The sequence below is a fragment of the Saccostrea echinata genome, unplaced genomic scaffold, assembly GCF_033153115.1.
Source record: "Saccostrea echinata isolate AGI-Se365-2 ecotype Australia unplaced genomic scaffold, CSIRO_AGI_Sech_v1 ptg000054l, whole genome shotgun sequence".
NCBI classification, from domain to species: domain Eukaryota; kingdom Metazoa; phylum Mollusca; class Bivalvia; order Ostreida; family Ostreidae; genus Saccostrea; species Saccostrea echinata.
This window is the reverse complement of record NW_026889803.1, coordinates 53,240,001-53,264,641: the sequence shown is the minus strand read 5'-3', so window position 1 is coordinate 53,264,641 and position 24,641 is coordinate 53,240,001. Positions and strand designations below refer to the sequence as shown.

Below are 24,641 nucleotides of genomic sequence, written 5' to 3'. Positions count from 1 at the left end.
AATGTTTAATTAGTTATGAATATCGATGGGATTTTAATCCCCTTACAAAGTCTGACCATATCAATTTGTGCACTTTATTCTTCACAATAAAGGATATAATCACTTGAATACCATAAACCCTCAAGCCGTGCTCTCAATGTCGCGATTTAATTTACATGTCATGAATAATTTTGGTTGAAACATTGCTAGGTTGCGCAGATCTTATAAGGTCGATACTAGGTCCACCCTTTTTATTTTTTAACTCCTCAATCTACAAACGGCCACTAGAGTTTGACATTAAACATAAATCAATGGAAAGAACAACGTATTTTGGTAAGGAACTTGTAAACGGCAAATCTGATTGAAGAAAACTATCCAAGTGGTCTAAAAATTAGAGTTTTCCTACCAGTGCACATGTAAATTGCAACACAGCAATACCTTTACCATGAAAAACACGAAAAATAAAAAATAAAATAAATAACAAGTGTACATGAAAGTTCAAGTTAACATGGACATTTTTTGTCTTTCTTCTTACACGTTGGTGTAATTTCGTTTTTGAAATCTTTCAATCCAGGCAGATGCAGGAAAATAAATCTGAGCTATAGCTGAGAAGGAGGCAAGAGACCACAAAATTTATTACAACTGGAAAGTGAAGATAATCAGGCCCGTAGCAACGGTTTCAAAAGTGGAAGGGGGGGGGGCAACTTCCCAAAAAAATCTGACAAGCAAAAAATAAATATCTGACAAGCACAAAAAAAAAAATAATAAAAAAAAAAAAATAAATAAATAAATAAATAAAAAAAAACCAAACAAACAAACAAACATACACTGACCAAAAGTGGGGGGCCAACTTCCCAAAATTATCTGACAAGCAAAAAAAAAAAAAAAAAAAAACACCTAATTTACTGTCCAAATCCTGGAATTTCCCTGTGCTCGACCTTACAACATCAAAAAGTGGAGGGGGGACCAGCATCTAAAGGAAAATTTACTATTGCAAAAACTATACTCAGAAAAAAGTGCACCCCACCCCGCGTTCTACGGGCCTGTTAATGATGTTAAAAGATCTGAAGAAGCTGATGTCAAGACATTAAAGTCGCATTTGTATGATAGCGATCATCTGGCGAGCAAGGCGTGTCACATTATACCCTTACATAAAATACTAATAGTGCTCTCCAATACCTAAAACAATACCAAGCTTCCTGAACAAGAGAAGGAAGAACTGTGGGCAAAAACCGGACAGACTCCGTGAGAAATTCTCAAAGAAGAAATAGATCGAGCACACACTGTGAAGACCGTAGAATTCCTTCATTTATACGAGAGTTCTAATGGAGAGGGAGGTACTCGTAAAAGTCGGGAGACGTACGGAAAATCTAGAGAAGTTAGCTCAGGACAGACGAAGTGGAAGGGTCACACAGATGCTATTTTGCACGAACATGTAAGCGAAGTATCTTTTTTTTCATTGAATACTATACATTTATTGACTGGGTTCGAAAGCAACATGCGTTTTGTCGGACCAAAGAACAGCCTCAGACAAACAGTTTGGTTCGAAGGGTCGACAAAACGCATTTTGCCCGAGAACATAGCCGATAATTGTTTTGTTATATCTTTTATTTATTTTTTTGTGTTTGTTATACATGTATCTTTTGCTGGCTTTCGTAGTACGAAAGCCTATTAGGATCAATCTATGGAGAAATTTTTTTTAAAGGCGTTATAACGCCTTTTCAAAAGGCATTATTACGCCTTTCCAAAAGGCGTATTTACGCCTTTCCAAAAGGCGTTATTACGCCTTTCTAAAAGGCGTTATTACGCCTTTTCAAAAGGCGTTATTACCCTCTCCGAAAGGAGTTATTATGCCTTTCCAAAAGGCGTTATTACGCTTTGACAGGCCCGTGCTTTTGAAAAGGGGAGAAGGGGGGGGGGGCAACCTCCCAAAAAATTGACGAGCAAACAAAAAACAAGAAACAACCCACCCACCCACCCAAAACACTACTAAACTGCCTAAACTCGAGGGGGTCTTTTTATAACTTTTTAAAAACTTTTTTAAATGCAAAGATTTGCCAGAGTTTGACCATACTGCAACAAAATGTTCAGGGACCAAGCAGCCAATAAATGAGTTTTTATATTTAAACTATAGCAAACTATTCTCCCAAAAAGTGGGGTGGGGGAGCCCCCCCCCCCCCCCCAATGTACACGTACTACCAGTCTGTTTGAAAAGGCGTCATATCCAAAAATGGAAATGCGTTATTTTATATCAATAAATACTTGAAAGATTGAATCAAAGCCATCTTTATTTATGCAATATTTAAAAGTATTTTCTATATTCCTGCACATCTCGCAGACAATTGTTTGCATGCGTATTTAGAGTAGTCAACACACTACTTGTGGAAATCCAGGATTCAGGCAGATGCAGCTTGGGGCTTTGCTTGCCATGTATTAAAAATTCATGTCAATTTTAAAAGTATTTTTCTCTCCTCTTGGAAAAAAGCAGGCAAACTATTTGCATGGGTATTATGAGCAACTTTGTGAAATCCATGACCCTTGGTAGAGATGCCTGGCATCAAAGAAGAACTAAGTTGGTTTAACATTGAAAATATATTACACATTTAAAAATCTTTTTTTTCCTGGATATGTTTAATTTATTTTTGAAGAAATTAGCCCTATATTTAATTGTGAAATTCATGTCATGAGGGTAAGATTTTATCCCCCGGAGTGGGCTAAGTTAGTCATGTATTGAAAATAAAAGGCCTTTTAAAAAAGGGGTGATAACGCCTTTTAGAAAGGCGTAATAACGCCTTTTTTCGCGATATTACGCCTTTTCAAAAGGCGTTTTTACGCCTTTTTTTTCGTGTTATTACGCCTTTTTGAAAGGCGTTATAATGCCTTTTTTAAATTTTTTTTTTCTCCATAGATTGATCCCAATAGGTTTTCGTAGGCTTCCATAACAACGAATGCAAATAAGATTTTGCTGATCCCGCCCACAGTGTGACGTAAGCGGTCCAATATCTCGTCCACAGGTCCATATCTCACTCTGCGGTCAAACATCGATTTTTTTTATGACCGCTCAGTAAAACATTAGAAATGTTAGACTTTTTTAGTATAGATTTATAAAAGAACTAATTTTCAAAGGTATAACAATTGTGTTTATTCACATGAGTTTTCTTTGATAGAGAAAATACCTCTGAAAGTATGTTTATACATCATTTTTTGTCATTGACATAATTTCTATTTTACGTGCCAAAATTTTAACGAAAGGATTGCCAATCATTGAGCAAAATATTATAGTTATTTAGGCTAAAGTTGCATTAATTGTTGGCATTGTAGTAAAGAACACTATCAGGGATAAATAACAAAGTTTTAAAAAGTTCATTGGGGAATTTAATGAACTTTGTTGGTCAAAAGATCAAATCATGTGAAGCCCAAAGGGCTACTCAGTGGATTTGATCGCGTATCAACCATGTTCATTTCAATTTAAACATCGTTTTTCATTACTTATGTTTACACTTGAGGCAAAAGAACTGTTGTTCTGTAGTCTGTACGTTGCATGCATGACCTACATTACGGCATGGCGTCTTGACTCCCAAGAATACATAAATGACCTTCTTTGCTCTTCGGTGAAAAAAAAATTGCAAAAGCTATCAGCAACTTACATAAAACAATCGTATTCAAATCTACACTTTCTTAAGAAAGTTTCAATTGATGTTTTGATGTAACTTTCGTTGGTTTATCTAAACATGCTAAATTTTTGTCATTTCGGAACTTCCACATTATCAGAAGTAGCCAGCTATTCCTTTTGAATATAACTGACCATGTCATGAAGGTATGCAACAAGGTTTGGGAGTTCCAATGTCGATCCAAGGGTTCCTAGTACAGGTCTAAATGTATTTAAATATTTAAACATTGCATCTCCTCTTGCAACGTCCTAATGGTAGCAAAATCGTAATTTATAGAGGATATTCAATGTTTTGTAGTTTGATATGGAATTTATTTCACAAGTGGGACAGGATTTTTGATATTTTCACGAGCGCGAAGCAGGAGTGAAACTATCAAAAAATCCTGTCTCACGAGTGAAATAAATTCCATATCCAACTACAAAACATTGAATTTTCTGTTTATTACATTTTCTTTGATTTTCCCTTTGCCTTTGTCTTTTCTTAACACAGAATCATAGGATGCATGCGCGTCCCGTCATAGTTGAGCAGTTGAGACGTTATAGCTTGCCAGTTGTGAGATTGAAAACATTGTAACATATGGAAAGCCATAGGGGACCCCCATGTCATGTTCTATATATTTCATTGTAAATCAATCGAGAATATCACTTTTATTCAATGAATAAATCGCAGTATTTCACTGTTGAAAAGGTAATAATTTTGCATATACATTCTAGTAATAATAAACGTTTTTCGAGCAGGTCTACGTTGCATGTTCCATCACTGACATATTCTCTTTAGAGAAGTGGACAGGCTTTCGCCTACATCCACTGACGCAGAACACTTTGGAGTGCATCAGAATATATACAGCTCTGGAAGCGCTGCTGTCAGTTTGGAAACACGCAAAATATGTCACTGTTCTGGACGTCGGTGTATGAATTCAGGTCAGGAAATGATTTTATTCGGTTTGTCCATCTACACTTCAAGTTTAATAGCTAGATCAATCCCAAGTTTAACAGCTAGATCAGGAACAGAGAAGATTTTCAAAGCCTACATACATCATGAATAATCTATAGATCCCTGCATTAACATGAGAACTCCTGACCCATGGGACATAAATTTCACAATTTTGGAAGAGGCATCCTTTCTCATAACCATGCGATTAGTTTATCTTCTAAGTACCCAGAAGCAGAGAAGACGACTTCAAAGAATTCATGCATTTTCATTATATAACAAATAGAGCCCAGCCCTAACACGAGAATCCCTGATCCAGGGGCCAAGAATTTCACAATTTCAGAAGAGGTTCTCATTGCTCATCATAACAGTGCACTTAGTTTGTTTGCAAAATACCCAGAATTTATTAATTTTTACTATATAATCAATAGAGTCTCGCCTAACTCCAGAACCCTGACCCAGGTGCCATGAATTTTACAATTTTGGAAGAGGTACCCTCTCTCGTCATAACCATGCACTTGGTTTATTTGTTAAATAACCATGGGCAGAGAAAAAGATTTTCAAAGAATTAATGCATTTTTACTATATAATCAATAGAGCCCTGCCCTACCTCCAGACCCAGGGGCCATGAATTTCACAATTTTTGAAGAGGCAACCTTAGTTATCATAACCATGTACTTTGTTTATCTGCTAAATACTCAGAGGCAGAGAAGAAGACTTTCAAAGAATTTTAAATCCTCTTTTGCAAACAGCCCCGCTTCAACATCGAAAACCCTGATCCAGAGGCTATTAATTTCATAATTTTTGAAGAGGCACCCTTGCTTTTCATAACCATGCACTTAGTTTTTCTACTAAATATACAGAGGATAGAAATTTACGCATTACACCCAGTGTCCAAAAAGCTTACCGCCAACATTGATTAAAAACATACTTTGAGCCCGATGTAAATACAGTTTGCTAACCAGGACATATATAATTATTATAACTTTTCGGCTCTAAGATATCCTGAATAAATTCTATCACCAGAATGGGCAATATGAGTACTATAATATTAGCAGCCGGGGAACCAACTTGTCAGAAAGACTTTGCTGTGCAAGTAATAAGGATAAATTTAAAATGCAGGAATTAACAGTTGAAAGCTGGTTATGTAATTTTTTTCTGCAATGGTTGCAACTGTTAATCCTGAATTAACACGCACATTTTATTGTTTATATGTATATCTGCATAAATAATTGTATAATGTACGTAAAATATTGCATTATTGATCTGATCATGATTGATGGAAGAGCCCACTGCTTAAGAAATCCTTCATACAGAGTGATACATGTGACTGTTAAAAAAACCTTATCCAACTAATTTAGAATGAAGTAGTTTTCATAAAAAATGAAGAACATATTCAGTCAATGTATTTATGTATAATCATTTATTTACAGTATCTTTAATTTCATAAAACTATGAGTTGAGAAAAGAGGATGCAATTATTGAGGGGACACATCTATAAAGTAGCTTTGTTTTCTATAGTATGCTATATATTTGGAAGGGGGGGGGGGGGGGGCCATGACGTACACGCAGTTCATGAGGTTGGTAGTAGCCCATCACATTCCTCTAAATCTGCCAGTGTATTCTTTGGTTAAGGTGTCTGAGCTGCTTTTATATTTATGGCAAAAATAAAACATATTTTGTTTTTGTAATTTATCAGGTATCAGGATTCTATATCTATGTACAACAATGAAAAATACTAATGTTAGTCATAAAATTTTTCTTTTTTCTTTGACGTTTACGATTTTCCAAAAGCATACCTTTTCTAAACATGACAAAAGTCAATATAGTTCTTTGACAGAAATGGCCTTTAACTTGACAGTTCTGTAAAGGAATAAAATTCATTTATCTTAGTAAGAGTTACATCTCTTATCAGAGGGTCAATGAACCTCAAAATTGAATGTTTCTTAATATACATGGCTGTATCATAAAAACTGAGTGCTTCGGTTCTGCTGCAAAGAAACATGTTGCTCACTGATTCATTTCCCCATAAAATAAGAACATTACATTTGTTGTCTCGTATCAGAACATTTGTTTTTGGAGAATAAAATCACTGATACAATCAGTTATCATCAATCCAACAAGACTTAAAGTACTTCAGTGAATAAAGTAAGCAAACCATTTGTATCCTCATATTCACTTGCCTAAAACAACCCACATAACCAAATCTATGGCGGCATATTTCTGCCATCACTTGTCAGATGTTTATGTCAACTTGTTGGATACCTATGTTGACTTGTCAGATAATAATAATGATGTCAGGACTAGGAACTCAATATTTTGTTATTTAACAACATTAATGCCACTAACTGACACTATCTTGTATCATAATATCTGACAAGTCAAAACAAGTGTACAAGAAGTAAACAAAATGATCTGACAAAATGACATCATTATCTGACAAGAAAACTTAATTTTCTGAAGTCAACTTGTCAGATAATGACGTTTTCTTATAAGATGTCATTTGTCAACTTTTTCAGAAAATTATGTTAACTTGTCAAAAGTTATGTTGTGATGTTATGTTGACTTGTTAGATAATTATGTTATCAGATATTTATGTTGAATAGTCAGATAATTATGACGACTTGCTAGAAAGTTGTGTCAACTCCTCATGATTATGTTGACTTGTCATATCTTTATGTTGACTTGTCAGATCCTATTGTCAACTTGTCAGAAAAATATGTTGTCAACTGGTGAGCACAAACTGGGCATGTTTAATTTCTAAACACCTTTATAGGTGACAAGTCAACAAAAGAACTGATACATCTACATAATTATTTGACAAGTTGACATAAACATCTGATAGGTGGTGGTAGAAATATGCCACCATAATATTAAATATTTAATAGAATATTGTACCTGGCAGGTATTTAATTTTCTTGATCTTTTACAGATTATGGATGGTTTTCCAATCTGTGTTTCTCTTTTCAACTTTTTCTTAGGGAAGCAATTATATGTACATGTATCTCCGAAAACAAAAACACAAACAAAATTGATCATACCTTATTGTCCATTTATTTCATTCAATGTAATGAATAAAATTAGAAATAAATGTAGTAATAGTACATACATGTGAAAGACAAAAGCACCAGAATACCTTAATGGAAAACAATCTGAACATGTTTGTCATTAACCTGAAATTTCATATAATATGTATGTCTTACAATTTCTCAATTCAATAAATATTGTAAACAAATGTTAGTTTAATACAAAATAATCCTTCTGTTATTACCTATAGATGACTGAACTAGTAAGAAATAAAGGTGTTGTCTTATTTTGCTTATCAACAGGAAGTTTTTTAACTGTTCATGCCAGTTATTTTCTGTAAGGAAAACATATTGCAAGAGGTCTTGAGTTGTCAATTCAGAAATCTGAGCATCCAAAAAATTCCACTTAATATGGGTAGTTTTGCATCACACCCTGGAATTAAATATATATATTAATAATAATAAAAGAATACAATTTACTATATATATATTAAATCCTTTTCAAGTGATTCATTGCCAGTGCATACACAAGTAAATTTTCGTTCCGTTGAGCTTAAAATTCATTTGGTTACTCCCCTTATGATCAATTTTGGAGATTCCCATTAATATTAATTTTGGAGATTCCCATTAAAATTAATTCTGGAGATTCCCATTACAATTAATATTGGAAATTGTCCTTACTTTTTGACAACTTGAACCACATCCTCATCAGCTAGTGTATGTTCTTTTCCAACTTTCTGGGGCTGGTGTTTCACAGAGGAACCCCAAACTAAGGCACTGTAATAAATAAGTCAGTTAACTGTCACTGTTATAAATGAGTCATCAGTTAACTGTCACTGTTATAAATAAGTCATCAGTTAACTGGCACTGTAATAAATAAGTATTCAGTTAACTTGCAATGTAATAAATAAGTCATCAATTAACTGGCACTGTAATAAATAAGTCATCAATTAACTGGCACTGTAATAAATAAGTCATCAGTTAACTGGCACTGTAATAAATAAGTCATCAGTTAATTGGTACTGTAATAAATAAGTCATCAGTTAACTGGCACCATAATATATAAGTCATCAGTTAACTGGCACTGTAATAAGTAAGTCATCAGTTAACTGGTACTGTAATAAATAAGTCATCAGTTAACTGGCACCGTAATATATAAGTCATCAGTTAACTGGCACTGTAATAAATAAACCATCAGGTAACTGGCACTGTATAAGTTCTCAGTTAACTGGCACTGTAATAAATAAGTCATCAGTTAACTGGCACTGAAATATATAAGTCATCAGTTAACTGGTACTGTAATAAATAAATCATCAGTTAACTGGCACTGTAATAAATAAGGCATCAGTTAACTGGTATTGCAATAAAGAAATCATCAGTTAACTGCAAAAAATATTGCTGCATCACCCCGTCGTATATAAGAAAACCTTTGAGTCCAGGGCTCCCCAACCTTGGCGCCATCCATCGAATCTTATATATCACTGGGGCAATAAAAAAAATTTAAAAAAAAAAAAAGAAAGAAAACCTTTGAACAAACAATTTGTCGATTAAAAAAAAGGTTTGGGGGAGATATTTTTTTTCTCAAAAATGATCTTCCTGGAACCATATGCAATATATCAGTTCACACTCTTTGATATATTCCTATCATGTGTTACAGATTTTGCAATGTAATATTCTTCATATACATGTTTACCACAGGCCCTTTTTTTTATATTATTTTAATAAAACATAATCTATTGGGTATGATACCCCAATTGGGGATATGTCCCAAAACTACTCATTTCAGCCCAAAGTGACTGGTAGTTTGAGAGCTTGCACAACAAAGATTATAACCAAGCAAGGACTGCTATGATTGGACACTGGAAATCTTGACCCTCAAACAAGAGGCCCATGGGCCACAATGCTCACCTGAGTAAATATGACCCTTCTTGTTTTTCATGAGCAGATTCTTCTTCCCATACATTCCTATGTAAAACTTTGATCGCCAGTTGTAGCCCCACCATATCCCCAGTGGTCTAATTTGAACAAACTTGAATCTACACTATCTGAGGATGCTTCCATATTAATATGACTAATCAAGGCTTTCCTGTTTTTCAAAAGATTTTTAAAGATATTTCATATGTATTCCTATTGCCCACTGTGGACCCACCCTACACTCTACCCTCTGGGGTTATGATTTGAACATACTTGAATCTATACTACCTGAGGATGTTTCCATATAAATATGACTGATCATTGCTTTGCTGTTCTTTAAATATGACCGATCATTGCTTTGCTGTTCTTGAGAAGAAGATTTTAAAAGATTTTTCCAATATATACCCATGTAAAACTTTGATTGCCCATAATGGCCCCACCTTACCCCTGGGGCTCATGATTTGCACAAAATTGAATCTACTCTACCTGAGGATGCTACCATATAAATGTAACTAATCATGACTTTGCTGTTCCCTGGAAAAAGATTTATAAAGATTTTTCCTATGTATTCTTATGTAACAATTTGATTGCCCATTGTTACCCCACCCCACCCCCAGGGGTCATGATTTTAATAAACTTGAATCTACAACACCTGATGATGCTTTCATATAAGAATGACTGATCATAGCTTTGCTGTTCTTAAGGAGTCCTTTAAAGATTTTTCCTATATATACCAATGCAAAATTTGTCTCCCATAGTGGTCCCACCCTAGCCCCATGGGTCATGATTTGAACAAATTTGAATCTACACTATGTCAGGAACCTTTCATATAAGTTTCATCTTTTCTGGCCCAGTGGTTCTTGAGAAGAAGATTTTTGATGACCCCACCCAATTTCCACCATGTCTTAATTATCTCCCTTTGGAGGAAGGTGTGGCACTTCATTTGAACAAACTTGAATTCCCTTTATCAAGGATACTTAGTAAGTTTGGTTGAAATTGCCCCAGCAGTTATGGAGAAGAAGATGACAACTGACAAATTTTGATCAGAAAAGCTCACTTGAGCATTCAGCGCAGGTGAGCTAAAAAAGAAGAGTTCTTTTTTTGTGTTCATACTATTGCATCAGATTTATAAAAATAAAATGTATTCAGTATTTCATGTTTTTGTCACTTTGATTTTTATGACTAATTATTCCCCTTTGTTAGTTGTACTCACTATTTGAATTCTTTGATGAGGGATCTGTGGAGTTTATTACAGAAATCTTCTACGGTACATTTATCTTTTTTGACAACCACAGGTGCTGTATAGTCAGGCAGCTGGCCCTTTGGTTTGGTGTATCTGTCAGTTTTGAAGAATGAATCAAAAATAAGAGAACTAAACACTTCAAAAAAGTCAAGTTCATACTACTTATTTTAACTTTATATTGAAAAAGTTGTGTTTAATAAACAACTACATGTACTGTCAATAAAAAATTAAAATGGCAAACAAATACAATGGATCATATAAATCATTATTCATTACATTGTCAATTACAGTAAAACACACTTAGAGCAAAGTGCCAGGGACGCAAATTTTGATTTGTAATACTTGAACTTCGGTATCTCGAATACTGATATCAAGAATACCATGGATATGTTGAAGTGCTTTGGAAGTCCTTATTCTTTAAGTATTTTTCCCTGGATATCTTGAATCCTCAGATATCTCGAAGTTTTTTCTCAGTCCCATTGAGTTCGAGATAACGAGGTTTGACTGTATATCTAATTCGCTATATTCTAAAAGTTCGTAATATGTTTTGAAACTAGAGGGAATAAAAATCACTTCACTGTATGTGAGACTTCATTATAAGCATGTTTGCTGTAACCAGGTTTTATTGTACTTCAAATGTGTAAATCAAAAGAGAATTTTCTGTAATTTTTCACAATTCTCCTGTGTAACTTGGAAGATCCTGGTAAACTCACATTCTAACCAGTCCCAGGTACTCCCACATTTTATCCAGTAAGTCATCAAAATTCCATTTGTGATGCGCTGAGATGGGCACACAGTGAGGTACTTTATAGATAATGTCCAGCTCCTGCAAAGAAAATGAATAAGAGGCCCATAGATCACAAGGCTCACACCAAAGTAACTGCTCTCACTCTCTCTGCTAAATAAATATGTAATAAAACATCTTCTATTCACCCAAAATTAGTAATTCAAATGCTGCATATATTAATGACTTTATACATTTATCAAGTAAATAAATGAAAGTATTGTTGTGTTGAAAAAAGCCTATTTTATCTTTATCATGGCTTCAGTGGTCTTTGATGTCAACTACACAAGGAGGCTTCAGTATTACGTTAGTTGACCTATTTACAGCACTGATATCTTTCAACAGATTTTAAATGTTTTCCTACATACTCCCAATCCCTATCATTGCCACTAGGTTTTTGTCAGTTCAGTCAATTCACTTTATTAAAGTTATATATATTCTGTAATTTTCCGTAATTCTACATCTACACAAAGTGGAAAAAATAAGAAATTTTCAGTTGTGTGGTATTACATGTAAGTCGATAAATGTCTGACCTATCAGATCATATCTCTATGGAGATCATCAATCTAATTGAGAATGTAATATGTCCATACCTCTATAGAGATCTAGTCATTCTTATGTAGAATGTCATGTGTCCATACCTCTATAGAAATCTGGTCAATCTTATTTAGAATGTAATGTGTCCATACCTCTATAGAGAACGGGTCAATCTTATTTAGAATGTAATGTGTCCATACCTCTATAGAGATCTGGTCATTCTAACTGAGAATGTAATGTGTCCATACCTCTATAGAGATCTGGTCATTCTAACTGAGAATGTAATGTGTCAATACCTCTATAGAGATCTGGTCAATCTTATTGAGAATGTCATGTGTCCATACCTCTATAGAGATCTGGTCAATCTTACTGAGAATGTAATGTGTCCATACCTCTATAGAAATCTGGTCATTCTAACTGAGAATGTAATGTGTCCATATCTCTATAGAGATCTGGTCAATCTTATTGAGAATGTCATGTGTCCATACCTCTATAGAGATCTGGTCATTCTAACTGAGAATGTAATGTGTCCATATCTCTATAGAGATCTGGTCAATCTTATTTAGAATGTAATGTGTCCATACCTCTATAGAGATCTGGTCATTCTAACTGAGAATGTAATGTGTCCATACCTCTATAGAGATCTGGTCATTCTAACTGAGAATGTAATGTGTCCATACCTCTATAGAGATCTGGTCATTCTAACTGAGAATGTAATGTGTCAATACCTCTATAGAGATCTGGTCAATCTTATTGAGAATGTCATGTGTCCATACCTCTATAGAGATCTGGTCAATCTTACTGAGAATGTAATGTGTCCATACCTCTATAGAAATCTGGTCATTCTAACTGAGAATGTAATGTGTCCATATCTCTATAGAGATCTGGTCAATCTTATTGAGAATGTCATGTGTCCATACCTCTATAGAGATCTGGTCATTCTAACTGAGAATGTAATGTGTCCATATCTCTATAGAGATCTGGTCAATCTTATTTAGAATGTAATGTGTCCATACCTCTATAGAGATCTGGTCATTCTAACTGAGAATGTAATGTGTCCATACCTCTATAGAGATCTGGTCATTCTAACTGAGAATGTAATGTGTCCATACCTCTATAGAGATCTGGTCATTCTAACTGAGAATGTAATGTGTCCATACCTCTTAGAGATCTGGTCAATCTTATTTAGAATGTAATGTGTCCATACCTCTATAGAGATCTGGTCATTCTAACTGAGAATGTAATGTGTCCATACCTCTATAGAGATCTGGTCATTCTAACTGAGAATGTAATGTGTCCATACCTCTTAGAGATCTGGTCAATCTTATTTAGAATGTAATGTCTCCATACCTCTACAGAGATGTAATCAATCTTACTGATAATGTAATGTGTCCATACCTCTATAGAAATCTGGTCAATCTTATTTAGAATGTAGATGCAGGGAATATACACTCGATTTCCTTCCACCACATCAATCAGTTCCTCTGCTGAGCAGTCTGACCTAAGTACAATGTCAGCGTTGTGAATCTTGTACTCTCCCAGAATTGTCTTCACCAAATCCATGTCCAACTCAGATTGGGTCACCTTGTGCAAGAATATCAAAAGTTTCAAAAGACAAATATCTATAAATTTACAATAATGTATACTGAAGATTCAAGGTAGGCAAATAACTTTACAGCACCCCCCCCCCCCCCAAAATAAGATAATACCGGTATGCTTTTTTATAAAATTAGAAATAAATCGGCAGTGTACAAGTTATATGGTAAATGAAACTCTATTACTCCCAAAGACATCTTCTTTTTTTTTTTACCATAATCATGTATCTGTTTCATTTAATGAACCTTACAACAAATATTTTATAAACATTATTTTTTTGAAATGATACCCAATACAAATTCTGTATAGTTTACATAAATACCAGGGTCTGCAAATTTATCCCTCCCTTTTCCTTTCTCCGAAACCCAATGTTTGGGGGAGATTTGTTGAGTCTGATGCCAAATCCCTCCAACTCATGCTCTATCAACTTCTTGTGTTGTAAAGGTTTCAGGACATCCAATACAATGAAGATAAGGGAGCAAGTCCTGGCCACTGAAATACAAATTAATGCCCTGTGCACATGGAGAGTTTAATTCGAATTAAACGTAAGTTACTGTGAATTAAATTTGAACCGCGTTCACATGGAGAATTTAATGCGAAGTAGTTTAATTCGAATTAATTACTGTGAATCAAATTACTTCGCATTAGCTCAGTGTGAATGCTAAGCGAAGCTAATAGTGTAGTGTAATGTATAGAATTATTACAATACAATGTACATACATGTAGTACAATGTTCAGTGTATAATATATAGAGTATAATGTACAATTCAATGTACCAAGTTCAATAATCAAAGAATAATGTAAACAGTACAATGTACACAGTATACTGTACGTGTACATAAATTGGCGTATTCAAAATTTAGTGCAATCACTAGGTATGGAGTTGTTGGCGTAATCATGAATAAGCGCTGCACATATCCGTGCCGTGTATTGTTTATATATGAGATTTATTAACATAATTCATAAATTAGTGCATCGTTGTCTGCACCAAAGTCGATAAAATATGAAGCCCGCTTTTTTAAGTACACATACAGTGATGTACAATAAAACACGCTTAAACCAAACATGCTTATAATGAATTGACGCTTACAGCAAAGTGCAGGGATTTTCCACTCCATTTTGGGAATGGGGCCCAGGCCCTTGAAATTGGGAATTTAACAACATTTTATCACTTATTAGGAAATTTTATTGCATTATGTTTTTCAAGATATAAACACTTGTGATGAATAAAATTGTTCTTTTACTTAATTATTCAGAACTGTAATCAGAGAATAGATCAATCATAATAAAGTTTTAGCCAAGTTTCTTAAAATTTTGTTCATTTCATTCAGATTTCCAAACCTGGCCGTGTGTTTTTTTTACCACAACTTTGATCAATTTAACTTTGTGGATTCATTTTTGGGAAAAAAGGGAGGGATTTTACAATTGGGAATGGGGTCTATATTCGGCCCTACACAGGGCAGTGTAAAATCCCTGAAGTGATTTTCATAAAAAAACCTTTGTGAATTTAACAGATATAACAAATTACGTTTATAACAAAGCAAAATCGCCCGTCCCTGGCATTTGTAATAAGTATGTTTTACTGTATAGAGTATAATGTACAAAACAATGTACATGTACATAGAACAATGCTCATGCAGAGTATAATGTACACAATATAATGTACAGAGTATACTTTAGAGATTTACAATATAGATAGTTTTTGACTGACACGATTTTAGCAAGAGTTATTTCCCGTTGGTCACCATATTGGAGGTATATAGGCCTGAATTTCTTCATTATTCAACCAATTTAAACTTATCATACTGGGCAACTGGGTGAAGATAACACAATTTTTCTTATGTATTTATGCTAACATACACTTCCTTTTATTCGTAATTTTGGTATTTTAAAGATTTTTGCCCTTATACTTCTGCCATACAAGTTTAAAATGGATTGCTCAGAGAGGAAAATTCGCTCGTTGGACCTCCAATATGGCGGCCAATGGGAAATAACTCTTGCTAAATTCAGGCCAGTCGAAAACTATCTATACTGTGTACATAATATATGTCCACAGCTGATCATATATACATGTAGATCTTCACTGGAATTACATTACTAGTATAAAAGTTTCTTCATACATTTATATGTATATATAAATATATCAATATAAGCCTTTTACCAGCAATAACTTGTTTTCCACGACCTTTGCCGTCTTTGGCTCCTTCAATGATACCTGGAAGATCCAGCAACTGAAAGGAAATAAGGATACCAAGAGTTATAAATAAATCAAATATGATACTTACAAGTACTCACTATTTTCTTTCATATTTATCATATAGCCAGAGTACATCATAAGCAAGCTTTTAGGTCAAAACATTTATTTTAATTTTATGACTGAGCAATTCTAAAGCAACTGTTTCTGTAATCTTCATTTTGATTGTCTAATGCACTGATGTTTCAGGCAGTTAAACAAGCATCAACAAGAGTGGAAGCTTTTGATTTTGACGTCACAATAGAATGATGCAAAAACACACAATGTCAAGCATAAACATTTTGTGACATTTTTCATAACTCAAGGAAATAAGATTTAAACATCAAACAATCAAACAAAATGCAAAAATTGCATGAGAATGGGAATTAATGTCTTCTTGTTTATTACATGCGACCATTAATGCTGATTTATCAGTTTATTGTATAATCATAAAGGAGAAGACAGTTATTCCCTAAATGTTTTTTAAAATAAATAAATATGAAGGAAATTTAAATAACAGTGAGCATGTTACAACTCCACAGCTTAACAGAACCCCTCAAAAAGCATTATGCATTTTAATTACTGATTTTTCTTTTTTTACCTTTTCTTTTTACAGGCACTGTCACTTTGGTAAATGGTCTACATTTTGATTATTTGTGGATCTATCAATAAGTTTTTACATGTTGGTAGTATACAGAACTATCAATAAACATAGGAAATTTGTTTTGTTTGTCGGGCTCTATCTTTTTTGTAAATAGTCATTCCAATGGTGTCCCTGACAGAAGACTTTGTTAACTTCTGAATCATTGACCAAGTGGTTATTGCTAGAGTTCACATTTACATCAACTATATTTACTTCAGCCATTAAGACCATATGTAGTTCCGACAATTTGTTTGGTTAACTTTTTCTGGTACTTTCATTTTATTTAACAGAAGAGTCTAAAAAGCCACTTCTGTATTTATTTTCATTTTTGGAAGCATACATATACTTACTTTTTCTCAAAAATTTGTATCAGTACAGACCCAAAGATAAATAATGAAAACTGCAAAAATTAGAAGGATTTGATATTTCAGGGGCCATGACTCCAATATGGGTGCACAAAATTTTTCCAAAAAACTTGCTAAATACCAGTAACTAAATTTTGCCATTCTATCCTGATTATTTTCAGCAAGCCAGATTTTATCTGAGAGTTGAATAATAAAAGGTCAACATAATACATATACATGTATCTAGATTAGACAAGAAACCATAAGTTTACTACACTGAACTATTTTGTCTTCTGCAATCTCACCTGAATTTTTGCACCTTTATATCGAATAACACCTGGGACTGTTGTGAGGGTGGTAAATTCATAAGCGGCCACTTCCGAGTACACTCCAGCAAGATTACTAAGTAATGTAGACTTTCCAACTGATGGAAAACCTAAAAAATTCATATCAATAAAATCTGGAAGCTATCTCAAACCTTAATACATGTAAAATGATAATTCTACTTTAGTTCAAGGAAATTTTCCTGATCTTACCTACAAATCCAATACGTGCATCTCCTGTTTTTGCGACATCAAAGCCTTCACCCCCACCTCCACCTCCACCTTTGGGCTCAATGAGTTCTCTTCTGAGTTTGGCCAGTCGAGCTTTAAGAAGACCCAGATGTCCACTTGTTGCTTTGTTTTTCTGGGTCCGGGCCATCTTTAAAAAAATCAAAACATTCAGGTTAATCATTGAAAGTGTTTATTAGTGTCTCTCAAGGTTAGAACAATGCCTAGTATCTTAAAGCATATGTTCCAAATTAATATACTTGTATTGGACTACCTTACCTTGGTACAAAATAAATGCTCAATTTGTGATCTGATAGATCTTTAGACAAACATTTGTCCAATCTGAGAGCTGAGGGTCAAAGAAACACATGATTTCAAAACATCATTTCAACTTCTTCCCTTTAATTTCATATCATCAGCTGATTACAAGTATGTAAATCAGAATATCAACCAGCCAGCATTTCCATGCTATCAACAAGGCATTGAATCCATCATTATAATGATGGATCAGCCTACATTAATTTGGCATGCATCTGAACTTTTGAATATTAATCCTCATATTACCCAATCAATTGTAAATTTTATATCATCTGCAACCATTCAATCTTAACCTTGTGCATGAACCCTAGACCAAGAGGACATATCATGAATGTCTCAAACTGGAAATGGACCATAAATCACTATCATCTGAATTGCCCTTCATTGTTATTAACTCTTAATACTTTTTATTTCATGTTTAATTTTTAAAAATATTTATCTATTGTTAATCATCTTTATTTTATTGTGTAATAGTAACAAAACATCTATGTTATTTTCTGATGCAAAGTCCACAGACTCATTACTGATCATAACTTCAAGTCCATGTCCGGCGTCTGTGTATATATTCAAAACTAATAAAACACAATTTGACTTTGGATCTGCCATATTCAACCAAAATACAGCTATATATACCTATGATATTCAGTTTTTCACACCTAGAAAACTTGGATACTATGTAAAAGGTACCCCAATTTAATACTGCTTGTCAACACAGTATGGCTTGATTATCGCATGAATTTTACCAACATTTTATTGTTAGCTTTATAAAGTTATTTTTTTCTACTTACATGATTACTGCAGACTTAATCTGTCATATCATAGGGTTGTAGAGTCAGATCAATAAATCTAACTAAAGGATATGATGATCTTTGATGTTTACTGATTAATATAAATTAGCTTTGAACATGTTGAAACGGTTTTTTTTGAAAAGACATTTTATGGTATATATTTATTCCAACTTCAATGTTTGTCATTTACCTACTGATCCGACTGTTGAAACAAACCAAAAAGTCTCCTCATTGGTGGTAATTATCGGGGGTGATAATAATGGTAATAAACAATACATTGAGCATTGGCGATAAGTGGAGGAGGGTGGTAAAACAGGATTTTAAGTAGTGAGAAAATTGGGACTTGGAATTTTTTTGGCAGGAGTGGCATTATAAATGGGGAATTATAATGGGGGAGCACTGTAAATCAAATGTCCCTAAACTGATATAATACTTTAAATCCTGGGCATATGCATATATTGTCACTAGTGAAAAACTATTTGAAGTAATGGATGAGTTTTCTATACATATGAGATAGAACACTGTACAGAATTTCAAATATAAACATGGTAGATAAAACAAAAGCAAGGCGAAAACATTGATTAATATAAATGTGTGAAATATAAATATAATTGTGTGAATTTCTAAGTTCTCATATATTTATTTTTTGGGTGTGACATGTATGGAATGTAAAAGTAACCTCCCCCCCCCCCCCAAAAAAAAAAAAACAAAACAAAACAAAAAACATTGATACATTTTTGTGGGGGAGGCAGTAAATCTAGTGCTGCTGACACCTGATTTTTGTTGATATTCTCCACATCGTTTAACAGATTCAGTCCATCTGTTCACAGACTTACTGTCCAGACACATTTACTATACTGAATTTGATTAACATAAACTTAAAAATATCAAAATATTATGAATGGTGGCATTTATGGACTTAATTGAGCAGTTCAATGAAATCAGTATCCATTTTAGGTTTTTGCATTTATAACTTAATTATACTAGTGTTAGATTTTACAGATTATGGACAGATGATGCATTGTGATATATTCATATATGTGGAAATTAACCTTTAATGAAGCAAATATGTCCAAGAAGTTTGAAGGAATTCTTTTTGGTAATTTTTATTAACTATTGTGATTAAGGTGAGACAAATGATATACTTTTGCCTCTGACTAAGACTAAGAGACATACTTTGATACTATTGATGAATAAGGCAAAATTAGCAGATTTAAAAAAAAAACGAAAATGAATTATGTGCCGAACATATTATACCTCTGACTCGATTTCCGCTATTCGTTCTAAAATGCCCATTTTCAAAGAAAACTTTTACAACAGTCACCAAGTAAGGCAAGTTGAGTTTTCACGTTGTAAGTTGAAGAATGGAAAATGAACCCGATTTTAAATGGTCAAAACGAGCTAGAGACCTGCTATTTTTAATTCATCCTTACTGAATCATGATCCAATAGATAAAAGAAACTATAAATTTCTTTACATACAATGGCTCTAAAAGAGAACTTTGTGTAATCATCAAAAAGAATTAATTAAAATGCATCGGGTTTGTAGTTCCTTTGATTGCCATGACCCGGAAGAAGTTGTCTGCATGTTTTAATCTACATCTTTTAATGTAAAAATATGTATCTTTTGCAAAACTGATCAAGTTTGACTTTTATTTATTTAGTAAAAGGTATTTTATTTTTCAATGCATTGATAACTTTATTGGTCATTAACATACTTATGCAAACTATTACACATTTCAAAGGTCATCATGGTCTGCGCATGTCACATCCGGGCATTTGCAACATTTTCCGATGTTTAGCTGCAGCGGTTCAAATTTGTAAACGTATTCTCTGTTTAATTTAGTACCTAGTTATGCATTTCGTTTATTTTCTTTGAAGAGTATTCAACACAATTTCTTTCGCATCTGGTTTTTTCTCGTATTCTGTTTCCCGTCGTGCTTGACAGCTGTAGTTTTCATCGGATACTTGCAAAGGTGAGAACACATCAATAATAATCACGTTGAATCGTGTGTTGTGTATTGGTTCTGTTTTGGGAGTATAGGTTTTCGACATTGATTATTGAAGTAGTATTTCTTATTTGTTTTGCAGTTTATACAATATATGAAAACAAAAATATGGTAAATACCTTTGGTAATAGGATAGTTAGAATATTCTAACTGTGTCTCGGGACAGGCCCTCACCACAGTTAGAATACGTCCCATATACTTGCAATGTAGCAAATCGGAGTGGATCCACTCCGAAATGATTCTGAAGAATACAAAATGAGTTGCACTGAAAATAACTACCAAATTAATCATAACAAACCTTTTTGAGATTGTATATGCCTTTTAACCTAAAAATTAATCCATATATATACGAAAATTCAACTCATTTTCTCAACGTTTTTTTCCTCGCTTCAAATTTAACGCCATGTTGACATTCGGAACTCTCTGGATTCTTCATAGAAAATGCACAGAGTTCGAGTTATCGCCCGTGTTTATTTTGCTACATTGCGAATACACGGAACGAATTCTATCGTTAAACCGGGTCCGTAGGACAATATCATTTTAACGATAGAACATTCTATCTAGTAATAGGATAACGTCTGTTTACTCGTTGTTGAGGCAAATGTGTATTTACTATGCTATAGACTGTATAGTGAGTAATTTCTGTACATTTGAACTACAAGACAGAAGCTGACTGGAGAAAGGGCAGTGTGAAATCAAAGCACAACTGCAATAAAAAACATTATATAAAAAAACATATATAAACTATTACATTTATACTGTGGAATGTGGATGGAAATAAACACTTAAAAATCAATACTAAGAAATTTTACGTACAAATTATAGCAATATTGAAGTGATACTAAGTGCTGATAGTAAGATTACTTAGAGGTCATCTCTTCTATATGGAGTTATTTACTAAAGATGCTTATGAGTTTGTAGCTGCAGAACTAACTCACTGGTATGAAAAAATAGGTGGAGTTAGGACAAAAAAACATAGGATTGTCCATAAGACCCGGGGGCCGGGGAATTTCCATGCCATTAATGATGTAATCCCTGGTTACTCTGGTATTCCCTCTAATCCCCCTCTTAAGGGAGAAACCCCAGACCCCGTTCTACGTTTTTAACGTCCCCTGCTATTTAAATTTTTCGGGACACCCTGAAACAGTAGAATATTATGAATAAAATCAGTGCATTGTTTTATGAGTTTTATCTCCACAATTTAAAGCTCTCATCTTAAAATGTTATTAACGATGTTTTTCCTTACTCAGTTTTTGCTAATACTACTATAACAGTCTTCACAACTTTTTTTTTCAATGCATACCTGTACTGCAGCTTCTATTTATACCAAGCTCATGCCAATATTTACATGCTCTACTCAGAATTCTGAACTTTTCTGTGAATGAAAGAAAAACTTTTTCAGAGGTTTCATATTCATTATAATTAAGTAATATTTTATTTCACATCATCTCCAGCTCTAAGTTCTGTCATTTCACTTTCACACTCAGTCTCTGTATCTGAGTTGTCTGCATTTGATTCTTCTCTTGTACCCGGCAATTCACCCTTCTAATCTACTTATAAGACTGCCATTTCTGAATGCATTTCTTGTCATAGACAAGGTTTGACTCACTTGGTCATTCACTATAATATTGATATTTATGTACAAGATATCATTTGCAAATATACTGGAGATATTATGCTAAGTAATTATTGCCCAGCTTCCTTATTGAGATTATTTTTATTATTGAAGCAAAAAATTTCATTTTAGCAATTCCACAAGTTTAACAACTAATTCAACACGTAACATTGACAATGACAAGTATGGAAGCAGAGAGAGCTAGTAATTCTGACGACAATGGAAGGGACACGCCTAGAGAAAGTTTTGAAATGCCGGCAAGGACAGATACCCCTGGTCCAGTGCCAAAGTACATGTATAGCAGGGTAAGCACACAAATCAGTTTTTACCCCCTCAGAGAACCATCTAATTTTGTTCTTTTGAGTAATATAGAATCCCACATGGTCTGTGATTGTGTATGATTTTATGAAAGGAATTGTATGTTTCCTATACATGAGCCTTAAGTAAGGGGTTAGAAACAAATTTAGATAAAATTCATATTCAACCACAAAACAGCGAAGAATCTTTTTATTGCATGTTTTAATATTTTAATGGTTTTTAACCCCTTTTTGCTTTCTGGTTGGCTGTTTTAGGTCACATAGCAATATCAACAGTATTATTCTACTAAAAAAAAATATTGCAATGAAATAAAGACAAAAGTTCTTCTTGAAGTAGTGGAGTGCATGGGTGTGTGATAATAGGCATTGTTAGCTTGCTGGTTCATCCTTGCTGTGAACACTTGTACAAGAAACTTAAGCTGCATTGCCTTAGTCCCCCTAACTCAAAATGGGCTCCAGCCTTCACTGGGAGTTCACCTGCTATTATTGTTTTTTTTTTTACTTGATTTATAAACCTTGACAAAGTCCCTTTGATAATGCTGCTTATCTTAGGTAAAATGTTTAAGAGTAGTAATTTCAACAATGTTCTTAACATTCATTATTAAAAAAAAATGTTTTGGGGATAAGTGGAAGCACCATAGGGGATGACTGGTCAGGATTTTGTTCTTTGTCCATGGGACATGTGTTCATACAGTTTGTTGTTTCGCTTTACAGATAAGCATATGCATGGCTTTCTCATTCCCCTGATTTAGACATTCTGTCTTGCTCTTTCAAAGTACCTGAAGGATGAACTATAGAATCAACTCTGGAAAATTTGATTAATTGAATTTAAAATCAGACTTGCCGTCGAGCACTTAGATGTATAATTTGATTTATTAAAATTACATTTACGGTTGAGAATTAGAAATAGACACATTTCATGGTAATATTCTACATATCAGAAAGCCTAACCAGTTTCTTGAGGTGATAATGCTACAAAGGGATGTCAGAGAACTTTAGTTATATGTGTGTTTTATGTGATTATTTGCACTTTTAGCTATTCAACTGAATAAAATTGAATATTAACATACTTAAACTTATTACATAGTAAAATAAAATAAGTTCATTTAGCACTGAAAATAAGGCCAAAATAAAAAATACCTTTGTTTCCCCTAACGCGACTGACCCAATTAAATCCCGCCGACTGAAAAGTTTTTTTAAGAAGATTATTCCAATATTTTTTTTTTTAATGTTTATCTTTTATAAAATACAATTTCATGAAAATCCGTTTTTATCAGAAAATCAGAATGTATTTTCAAAGCTGCTGTCAGGAAAAAAAATTATTTACCTACCTACCTACCCTACTTCAGATTTTAGGGTCGGGTTAGGGGAAACTAAGATATTTTTAATGATTGCCTAACACTATATTTTTTTAAAATACTCCTTTACTTGAAAACTTGCAGGACGAGTTGATGGATATATCTACAAGTAAGCTGGCTAAAGAAAGGCCTCCATGTCTGTCCAAGGACCATGACACGTAAGGAAAAATAATTCCAGAAAATCCTCTTGTGATGTATTTTAACTTGACTCAATGTATAAAACATCTTGAACATATCAGAGATTTCAAATTATATAAGAAAAAGAGCTTGACACAAAGACTACTAAAAGGTAAAATTGGACTCAAAACACTTTTGTGATTTTATTGGGGCATCTGGTATGTAATATGATTATGGCCTCATATTGTAAGCTAGACTTTTTAATATTGTCTTACTGAATTGTAATATGATCATGGGCTCATGTCTACTGACTGATTTTTAGGACTGATGGACTTTGGGATCCAGAGAGGTGGTTTCGATCTTTCGACACCTCTCGTGGAAACTCCCCTATGACTGTTGGAGATAAGAAGCGTCCACCCGAGTTAGACAGAGAATACCTTAATCGTCGCAGACCATCAGGTAAAGCAGTGATTTAACTCAGTGATTGTTTTAATCCGTTATAATTTATTTTAGGTTGAACCTTTGACTGTTTTATAAGAAAGAAAAATCTGAATAAGTCAAGTGCATTTGTGAGACGTTTTATGTAAAAATGTGTGACATAAGGAAAGTTTTGTTTCAGAGGCGAAATAAAGATTGATAGTCAATTTTAATATCATTGATTGTGATTTT

The 24,641-nt window shown here is 33.7% G+C and overlaps 2 protein-coding genes across 4 annotated transcripts in view; one reads left to right on the top strand and one right to left on the bottom strand.

The window, feature by feature from the left end:
• Window positions 1–7,611: 7,611 nt before the first annotated feature.
• Window positions 7,612–19,960, bottom strand: LOC133172372 (developmentally-regulated GTP-binding protein 1). Of its 2 annotated transcripts, XM_061307245.1 has the most exons (10): window positions 19,815–19,960; window positions 17,437–17,602; window positions 17,206–17,336; window positions 15,842–15,911; window positions 14,003–14,172; window positions 13,483–13,668; window positions 11,477–11,589; window positions 10,734–10,856; window positions 8,288–8,383; window positions 7,612–8,039 (listed from the first exon to the last, which is right to left on the bottom strand). In XM_061307245.1, the coding sequence occupies exons 1-10, from the start codon at window positions 19,851–19,853 to the stop codon at window positions 8,033–8,035; spliced, it is 1,101 nt and encodes a 366-aa protein (XP_061163229.1). In that variant the 5' UTR covers window positions 19,854–19,960; the 3' UTR covers window positions 7,612–8,032. The 2 variants fall into 2 exon arrangements, with proteins under 2 accessions (XP_061163229.1, XP_061163230.1); XM_061307246.1 differs by lacking the exon at window positions 7,612–8,039 and having other exon boundaries at window positions 8,284–8,383.
• Window positions 19,961–20,325: 365 nt separating this feature from the next.
• The window catches only part of LOC133171542 (eukaryotic translation initiation factor 4E transporter-like), a 19,516-nt gene continuing 15,200 nt past the window's right edge, over window positions 20,326–24,641 (top strand). For both annotated transcript variants that reach the window (XM_061306310.1, XM_061306309.1), the window contains exons 1-4: window positions 20,326–20,532; window positions 22,313–22,485; window positions 23,940–24,013; window positions 24,295–24,431. In XM_061306310.1, the coding sequence (XP_061162294.1) occupies window positions 22,357–22,485; window positions 23,940–24,013; window positions 24,295–24,431 (340 nt within the window). In that variant the 5' untranslated portion in view covers window positions 20,326–20,532; window positions 22,313–22,356. The remainder of the gene's footprint in view (window positions 20,533–22,312; window positions 22,486–23,939; window positions 24,014–24,294; window positions 24,432–24,641) is intronic.